The sequence below is a fragment of the Aythya ferina genome (assembly GCF_964211825.1).
Source record: "Aythya ferina genome assembly, chromosome: Z".
NCBI lineage: Eukaryota > Metazoa > Chordata > Aves > Anseriformes > Anatidae > Aythya > Aythya ferina.
The window spans coordinates 67,695,507-67,705,431 of NC_140299.1; the positions used below are offsets into that span (position 1 = coordinate 67,695,507).

A 9,925-nucleotide genomic window follows, 5' to 3' on the forward strand; every position below is an offset into this window, starting at 1 on the left:
AAAAAAAAAAAAAAAGGAAAAAAAAAAAGAGCAAAGGTTGTGCAAAGCACACTGAGAGAGAAAAGAAATTACTCTCTACTTCCCATCAACAAGTGATGTTCAGCCAAGCAGGACTTCCATATGCACAGTGGATGTTTGGGAGGACAGACTTCATAATGAGAGCCCCCCCTTCTCCTTCTCCTTCCCCTTTCCCAGCTTTTATTGCTGAGTGTGACACCATCTGGTATAGAATATCCCTTTGGTTGGTTTAGGTCAGCTGCCCTGGCCATGTCCCCTTCCCACCTCTTGCCCATCCCAAGCCCACTGGATCTTAGAGGGGTTTGGAGGGAGTCTTGGTGCTGTGCCAGCACTACTCAGCAATAGACAAAACTTTGGTGTGATACTAATGCTGTTCTAGCTACAAGTGCAGAGCACAGCACTGTATGAGCAGCTGCAGGGAAAGGTAACTCCATCCCAGCCAGACCCAGTACACCACAGGTTTTTTTGGAACAAAGTTTTGTTTGTTTGTTTGTTTGTTTGTTTTTATAAAACTACATCTACTGAAGCTTCTATATTAGAATGCTTGGAAAAAAAAAAAACACATATAAATATATTTTCAATTACAAGACTATAGTGATCTACATACAGATTGTTTAGTGCTAGTGGAGTGACACAGCATGATATACTGTATTTTGACTCTACCTTGCCTTCTGAACCATGGGGTTCATTTATACCTCTAGAGCCTCAGATACATGTCTATGACCTTGGTATCTCTGAAACAGAAAAAAAAAAGCTTTAATTGTGATGATCTTTCTAATAAAAGGTGTGATTGTGATCACACCTAACTGAAATGAGACTAACTTCATTTTCTTAACCAAAAGAAAGAGTTTGTCAGGGCATCTGACAAAGTGTTTCACAGTTATCACTGTAGGATTGTTTTCTTAATTTAATTGTGAAGTTAAATACAGACTGTATGATGAAGTCTGTATTACCCAAGAACCACTCTGAAACCCAACATACGTACTAAACACTGTTGGCACAGAGCCATGGAACATAATACTGAAGGTAGCAACAAGAGAAAAGAATACATATAGCTTGAATTGGCAGTGATGAACAGAGGGTATTACAGTCAGAAACCAGCAGCTGTTAAGCATAAGTGATGGGGGGACATGTGTGGTGCGTGGGCAGTCCCCTCCTGCTGCAGCAGCTCCTGGGTTGGTAGAGCAGGAGACTTTTTTTTTCATGGTAATACATGGTTGGTAGGTTAAAGGTTGAGGTAGTTGTTGACAGAGAGCCAGGCGTGCCAGATTTAATTGAAGAAAAACAGGACAAATAAGAATGAGCAGGATGGATTCCCTTTTACTTTGAGCCAGCGCAGTGGAGGTGAGCTGCCTTGCAGCCAGCCGCAGCTCAAGCAGTCATGAATTAAAGCAGAGGAATGGGAGAGTGACCAAGTATCACTGACTAATTTAACAGATTAATGTACTACAATGGCATTCGCTAAAGAGATACTTGTCTGCGCTGAAGTGCCCCTTTAGCTACTTGGGTGGGCTAGAAGGTCAAGCCAGCATCAATACAAGTTCCCCCTGCTTCCCCTGAACTGAATTCCTGGTATTCCTGAGCTGAATACTAAACGACAGGACGCTCCCTGCCCGCCCTGAGCCATGCAAGAAACCCAAAAAAAAAAAAAAAAAAAAAAAAAAAGCGAGTACAACAGCGACAGAAGTAAATTTAAGGAAACCTTCCTTGCTCCGGGGCCGCTCTCCCTGCGGCTGCCCCTCGGGGCTCGCCGGGTTTCCGCCGCTCGGGTCCCGCCCGCCCGGAAGGCGCCGCAGGTGAGGCCACCGGGGCGGGCCGGGCCGGGCAGGGTGCGGAGCCCCGGGGCCGCTGCCGCAGCGGGCAGGTGCCGGGGCTCTTCCCCCGCCGCCGCCGCGCCGAGCGCCGGCCATGTCGCGGAGCGCCTCGTCCCCGCCGCCCGCCGGCTCCTCGCCGCCGCCGCTGCCCCTGCAGCCGCCCTGCGGCCCCGGCGGCGGCGGCGGCGGCGGGGCGGCCGAGCTGAAGCCGGTGCGGCGCTTCGTGCCCGACTCCTGGAAGAATTTCTTCAAGGGCCGGCGCGGCCGGGAGGCCGGCTGGGGCAGCACGGCGTCCGACATCAGGTACGTGTCGGATGGGGTGGAGTGCTCGCCGCCCGCATCGCCCGGCGCCAGGCGGGCAGAGCCCCGGTCGGTGCCCGGCTCCTACCGGGAGCCCTATGGAGGGTCGGGGGGCAGCTGCCCGTCGAGGAAGGAGGCTGAAGCCATGCTGCGCGGGGACTCGCTGGGGTCGCTGGAGCAGCATGCGCCCACTGGCATGACCTACAGCGAGCGGGTGGAAGCCTACCACCAGCGGTACGCCTACATGAAGTCCTGGGCTGGCCTGCTCAGGATCCTCGGCGTGGTGGAGCTGCTGCTGGGCGCCGCCGTCTTCGCCTGCGTGACGGCCTACGTGCACAAGGACAACGAGTGGTACAACATGTTCGGGTACTCGCAGCCCTACAGCTACGGGGCCAGCGGCACCTACGGAGGCTACTACTACAGTGGACCCAAAACTCCTTTCATCTTGGTGGTAGCCGGCGTGGCGTGGATAGCCACCATCGTGCTGCTGGTGCTCGGCATGTCGATGTACTACCGGACCATCCTCCTCGATTCCAACTGGTGGCCGCTAACAGAGTTTGGCATTAATGTGGCCATGTTCTTTCTGTACATGTCGGCGGGCATAGTGTATGTCAACGACATCAACCGAGGTGGTCTCTGCTATTACCAGTTCTTTAAGACACCGATAAACGCCTCTTTCTGCCGCATAGAAGGAGGTCAGACAGCAGCAATCATCTTCCTGTTCGTCACGGTGGTCGTCTATCTGATTAGCGCGTTAGTTTGTCTGAAGCTGTGGAGGCACGAAGGAGCCAGGAGGCACCGGGAGTTAATGGAACGAGAGGTAGGTCCTGAGCAGCCGCCTTCTCTCTGGTGGGTATGGCATGGCGGGCACCGCTCCAAGATCTTTCCCTGTGTCAAAGACTGGTCGTATCAGGTGTGCAGCAAGCACAAAGCCTTTGAGGGTGGGCTTTCACAAATCTCAGAGCACTGAATAAAAGGTGCATTGAAGATGCCTGGCCCAAAATCTTTTTTGTTATTGACTTTGGTAGGGAAAGGGCTCTGTTCACTTTGGAATACTGGGTTCTCTTCCTGCAGCAGGTGATGAACTGCTTCCTGGTATGTGTTTTCCAAACAAAGGAAGAAATGAACAATGTGCCTGTTCAGCTCTTTAGTAGGGCTGGGCTTAAAGCCACCTAGCATTTCTTTGAAGAATGTGCTTTCAGCATGTGAAGTGCTAGCGTGAGCCACAATAAGAATATGAAATATGCATTTGGACTTACAAGCAAAATTCTAAGCTACTTCTTTTTGTCTTTTTAGCTTTGCATATAGCAGTACTAGGCAATAATGGTGATAATAGAGCTGCCTAGATCTAGGTGTCTCAGATTTCAAGTAATTTCATCTTTTGAATTAAACTATCTTGCATTTGCAGCTGGCTTTGCCCCTACTAGAAACTTTCAGTGCTCACCTAGTTAATGATAAACTGTAATAGTGGAGACCTAGCACTATCAGCTAGAACATTCAAAGTCATCTGCGTAAAAACCTCTTTCACGTGAATGCCCCAACAACAAAAAAAAAATAATAAATCAATAGAACTTAATGTACCTTTAAAACTTGCAGTGAAACCTGTGAAAGCCTAACTTACTGGGGGTCAGTATTTAAATAACTTTAGTAAGAGATACCAAGTTGTTTCATCAGCTTTATGATTGCAGTTTGTTGATTTGTAGCATTTTCATTTAATGCTGTTTTTTTTTTTTTTTTTTTTGCCAACATGTTCAATGAAACTGAGGCTCCCCTTTTAAAAAGTGAATTACAGATGTATGATAAAACTTTATTTTTAACAAATTTGCAAATATGTCCTTCAAGATTGAGGTGATTGTTGGCATTACATAGAAGGTTGCTCAGACATTCTTCCCTCTTATTATCAATGTTCTTTTATTCTAGTTACTTAAGATTTTTATTTTTTGTAAGCCAATACTTCTAAAGCCAATTATACAGGTCAGGTGAGAGGTTAGTCTGAAGAGTGCTCCGCAAAACAGCTGCTGGTTGAGTTACTGGTTAGCGCACTGTTGTGTTTGCTAGGCAAAGAACTAGACTGCAGAATGTCAGCAAGTTAATACAGGCTGGAATGTGAAATAATCAAGGTGATTGGGAATTGGATGGAGTATTTCCTGTACACTGCTGCATACAGCTGTGCTACAGAAGATACTGTGGGTTTTGGTGATTGTGTTCATTCCAACATTCTTAAATAGCCTTTAAAGAAATTGATCTGAAAGTATTCCTTATGCTAAATTTATTCATACTTGAATATAAATACATAACGATCTGTACAGCATGACTCTGGGGGGTGGGGGAGAAGTTTAAGTGTCTGTGTGTTGTTTTTTTATCTTATTATTACTTAAAATAAAACATTAAAGGTCGTGGGTTTTTTTGTTTGTTTGTCATTTGTTTGTTTGTTTTATAGATGAAAACACAGTCGTCTTTACCAGAAAAGAAGGTAGGAAGGAAATTTATTTTTCTCTTTCTTTAGTAGCATTTCAGTGTGTATTCTTTTTCTTTTGACTCTTCGTTTTGGCTGACCTACCAACTCAGGGAGGGGAGGAGGCTAGGAAAAGATTAGGTTTAATTCTTCAATGTAGTTGGGATGGTGTTCTACCTAGAAGATTTGGAAGAAGCTTGTGAAGAAGTTATCACTCGTTAGTCTAGGTTATAAAATTTACTGTAGACAGAAAATCTAATGTCTGTTTCTGTATGTGACCTTACTCTCTTTCATGAAGTGACAAGTTCTATAGCACTTATCATAGAGTTTTGCAGACTTACCTGTAACAGCAGAGTGTCTGATGCATTGCACATTTTAGGGATTTTTTTCCCTCCTGGTTGCTTACTTAGATTGGAGAGTAGCCAGTGGAAGCACAGTAGTAGGTGCTCTGTAACTTCAGTTTGCTTCTGTGACTCTAAGACTACTTCAAGTCCCCTTTGCAAGCTTTGAAATATCAGCAAAAAAGAGGATTTTAGTGCTTCTGCTGCAGAAAGAAGCAGGTGCATATACTACAGAGTTTGAATGGGATCTTACTACAAAAGATGTTGATGATTCCCAGAGAACTTCTGGTGTTTCTTTCAGTCCTAAATGTCTTCCAGTAGATACTGTGAATTTCCCACCACTGTCTTCTCTGTTGCTTACTTCAGTACTGAATCAGGAGACTTTTTTTTTTTTTTTAACGTCTTCTGCAACGACTCCATGAGCTATTATTTCTGGATTAAGGGATAAACTGTAGAATATTATGCAAGGGGAAGAGGAAAGTCCAGTTACTATATGAGAAGCATTACTGTAACTCTTTCCTAATTTTCTCATTATAGTAAAGGTTGTAAAGAATGTACTGCTGTTCAGTTCTCTTATTAATGTCTTCATATTAATCGGATACTTCACATTAATTGGTTACTTTATGGAGTTTGTTATATTGCATTTGAAGGACAGCTGACTTTCTATTTGGAACTAATTTTTTTTTTTCCTTTTAAAACTTAGTATGACAGTGATGATGGACCAAGAGAAGAGGCCAATTACAGTCAGCTTAAATCAGTGGAAAGGAAACAGGAGCTACTTAATGGTCATATACCTGCAGGACACATTCCTAAACCTATAGTGATGCCAGACTATTTAGCGTAAGTGTCTTGACTTTGATAAAAGAACATAATGGAGAATACTCAGATGATGTTTTTCACTCAATATTTCTCATATATATATTCATGTTTTATGTGTCATACTGTGTGTACTGTGGGAACTCATAATTCTTTATCAATGCTGTAGACACAGCAATGTAAACAAGGAATCTGGACTTTTAAAAACAAACAAATCCCCAAACACGACCAAAATGTTAGAACACAGTTATAATCTAACGTGTAGAATAATTACTAGAGTGTAAGTACCACCACATAGGGTGGGAAATTACCACATATGTGGGAAATTACTTTTTAGCCACTGAAAATTGACTGATCTTCTACTTACTCTAGTGCTAAATTGATAATATACTCCCTTTTAAAGAGCAGGCCTTTACATGGTCAAGTATGAGACGATAAATCGATTTATATACTATTTGTCATACCTTTCAATGCTTTGCATACATGAAAATTTCAGCAGGTTACAAAATTAGCAGTCAATACAGGAATACTATATTGATGTCAAGGGTCTGTGTGTTTTTTGAAGTCATATGTCTAATACTAGTTCTTGAAAATCCTTTTTCTGAAGGAAATACCCAGCAATTCAAACAAATGAAATGCGAGACCGGTACAAAGCAGTATTCAATGATCAGTTTGCCGAGTATAAAGAACTGTCTGCGGAAGTTAATGCTGTATTAAAAAAGTTTGATGAGCTGGATGCATTGATGAGACAGCTTCCTCATCATCCTGGAAGTATATACGTAAGTACCTGTGAAGTGGGCTTATGGAAAGCACAGGTAATATTAAGCAGATTCTGACTGACTTTCTTTGGGCACAACATCTAGTAATACTGGCAATGGCTCAGTAGGAGAGACAGTTTTCCCCAAATATGTTCTTTCTTGTTTGGTCATCAGTCAAGGCTGCTAAGTTGCAATTAGATTGTATTGGTGTGTGTTTGTTTGTTTGTTTGTTTTTTCCAAAGTATTTTCATGCTATCAGCTTTTAAGTTGGAGTAAATTAATTATTTTCACTATTTCCCAAGTTCAGAATGTACAACTAAAATAAATCAATAAATCTGATCAACTGAGAGATTGACTTCTGACAAGTATCTTGTAGAATTTACAAGAAGATTAGGAGTGTACTCAATGTGTTTAAAAATGTGTGGTCTCTCTTCTTAGGAACAGGAAAGGATATCAAAAGTTCTGCAAGAATACAAGAAAAAGAAAAATGTGAGTGATTTCAGCTTTACATTGCTCAAGAATCTAAAGAATAGCAAAGAGAATGTAAATATCAGCATTTCTGATACTAGGTACAGTTTGCTAGTTCAGGGTAACCCTAGCAATTACAGGGCTTTGTATATTTTGTCTTTTAAAACTGTAGCATACTACCCACTTCATTCATGTCAACAACCTGTTTTGAGACTAATGATTTCACTAGTCAGATGTGGAAGAAAACACTTTTGAGTGTTTCAGTCTTCTAAGAGTACATCTCATCTATTAATATTCCAGAGTCCTTTCAGAGGACTACTTAGTCTTTGGGATCCAGTTCATATACATTCACTAGCTGGCACAGACTACAGATACATTAACAGAAAAGATAGTCTTAGCCTTCAAAAGAAGTTTTGTGTTTTCTTTGTGGCATGAAATTAAAGTGGACTTCCAAAAATAATTTCCATTGTGGTCCAAAAAGTTTCACTTTGTCATTTTTAAATGCCAGCAGTATTCTATTAAAAAAAGTCATACATTAAAAGTACCCTTTTTTTCTCATAAAATTCAAATTTTGTGTCCATGCTAAGTTTCATTGCTCTTTTGGGAAAGGGGCTTATTAGACATACCAGAACACATGCATAAAATTATGTAGTAGAATGTCACTTATACGTAGAGATTTCTGTTTAAAAGCTGCTTTGTTTACTGTGTAGCTACAGCTCATTAAAGCAGAACTTCTTCCTGCAGCCCTTCACAAAGGAACGGGAAACAGGAAGGAAATAAGAAAGAATATGATTTTGGAGAATAATTGTATAATGTCCTTAATCAAGAACATCACTGGTAATAGACTACTTTTGGATGAAACTGAAAACATGAATATTAATATAAGGGTTTGTGTATTTTTGGCAGGATCCTGCATTTCTGGAGAAAAAGGAGCGTTGTGAATACCTCAAGAATAAGCTTTCTCACATAAAACAACGAATTCAGGACTATGATAAAGTTATGAATTGGAATGTACAAATATAGCAGTGCCTTGACCTCGGGGATACTACTTTCTGGTTTTTAAATCAATATGCATATTTTAAAATATTTATTTACTTTCAGAACTGTACACTTTCTACGGGGATACTGCCTAATCATTTTGTCACTTATTTAGATATTGTATGTTATGATCAGGTTTTGTATGCAGATCAGTTATAAATCCATGTAAAGAAGCTGTCAGATATGTTTAGAATACCAGTGTTAACATTATGCTGTCATCAGCCAGTACACAGCCTGGCCTCTTAAGGGTGCATACTTTATCTGAAAATACTGTATCTGCAGAGTCCACTAAAAAAAGCAGTTCTAAATACTGTATCAAGAGTGTGTATATAAATGCTGTAACAATTTCAGATTTTATGTATAGATGACATCTTAATGGTATCAGAAAGAGTTGAGCTGTTCCTCGTGGCTGGGGTTTGGCAGAGTAATTCATGACACAGAAGTACTCTATAGACTTGTTTTCTACTTAGAAAGTAGGAAATCAGTTTTATAAGACTCCTGTATTTTCAAATTCTCTGCTGTATGTCAGAAGTTATCTGGAATTTCACCTAATAAGGGATGCAGAATAAGTTCCTGTTTAAGCAATAATTGTATGCTGGGTTGTGTTTTGTTTCCTATGCTCCTCTGTCAAGATGACACAGCAAATATGTGGCCTTAAGGGAAGAGAGGTACAGAGTTGGAATCATGTTTAGTGGTCCACTAGCATTGCTAGTGTTCTCTACATGTATTTTAGGGTTCATCTTAGTAGGTTTCCATGGCCTTAAAGAAAAGGAAAACACTCATTTTCTTTGTCTGCAAGATACAGGACTTTTTGTTTTGGACAAGTTTTAAGATTACCTTGGTGCAAGTGTTTGAGAACTCATTATTCGGAGAATTAAATTGTTTCCCATTTGAAGTATAAATTACTAGCATCTTTTATAAGGGCAGGTAGGATGTTTTGTGTATTTTCTAAAGCATACGTTTTCATATTGTGTCTTGGAGATACAGGTTTGTATATGCAAATCTTTCCACGAGCTAGCGAATTCTCTTCTTTGTATGCTTTTTTCACATCTTTGTTTACTTTTTTACTTAGTGAAATTGTTAGAAGCATTGGTAGTTTCTTTGTACAGTTTTCTATACCTGCAATTTGACTTTTCTTAAATACATTTTAATTAAAAAAAAAAGGCAGTGTAACCATGTTATTCTATTGTTCATAAAGGCATTTGGTTGGAAAGGAGGTGCTCTGCTTAAGGTTATTTTAATACTTGTTTTACTGATTGTGTTTTCTTCAAAAGAAAAGGTTTCAACTTTGGCATTAATGCAATGGGAAGGTGTAGGAAAGCCGTTTCCAGTTTTGAACAGTGATGGTAGTGCTGGTGTAGCCACAATTGTAATTGTTGGAAGTGCATTGCTATACCTCTCTCTGAGCGTTAATTCCCTTTTGAGTTTTGAGCCCTTATCATTTATGATGCAATCGTGATGGCTGCAAACTCACATTCATATTTTTGAAGTTGACATTCCAGTTTTATCAGCCACTTAAATTCCATGAGTTTTAGTGGATGAAGTAAATAACACAAGACACTATGGGAACAGAGAGAGTTAGAAAACTTGGCACCTATTCATTTGAAAAAACTTCAGTCTGATCCACCTGAACAGTCTTTCAGTATTTCTGTCAGCCTGAGGTCAGACAGCAGTAAGTGTTATACTTTGTTCTCCTACTTGTCTCAATTGTCTCTTCTCCAGGTAGCTCTCCTTTTCAACTAGGAAGAAACCTTTCTACCTTATAAAGGAGCTAGGCCAAGTGTTTTATACCTATTGTGCTTTACATATGTTAAAAAATTAACTTCTGTTTGTAAGCTCCTTGTCCAAGACTGCAATCTAATGCCCTTTCACTGTACACTCAGACTTCTTGTTGCTCTCAGTGGAAATTCTGAGCTT

General features: G+C 40.8%; 1 protein-coding gene across 1 annotated transcript; it reads left to right on the forward strand.

Annotated features, from left to right (window-relative positions):
- The first annotated feature begins 1,836 nt into the window (after positions 1–1,836).
- LOC311426729 (MARVEL domain-containing protein 2-like) lies at positions 1,837–9,222 on the forward strand. The gene is made up of 6 exons (XM_084503317.1): positions 1,837–2,952; positions 4,573–4,605; positions 5,632–5,768; positions 6,352–6,523; positions 6,941–6,991; positions 7,877–9,222. Exons 1-6 carry the CDS (start codon positions 1,927–1,929, stop codon positions 7,991–7,993), a joined length of 1,536 nt encoding a protein of 511 aa, XP_084359443.1. The 5' UTR covers positions 1,837–1,926; the 3' UTR covers positions 7,994–9,222.
- The last annotated feature ends 703 nt before the right edge of the window (positions 9,223–9,925 follow it).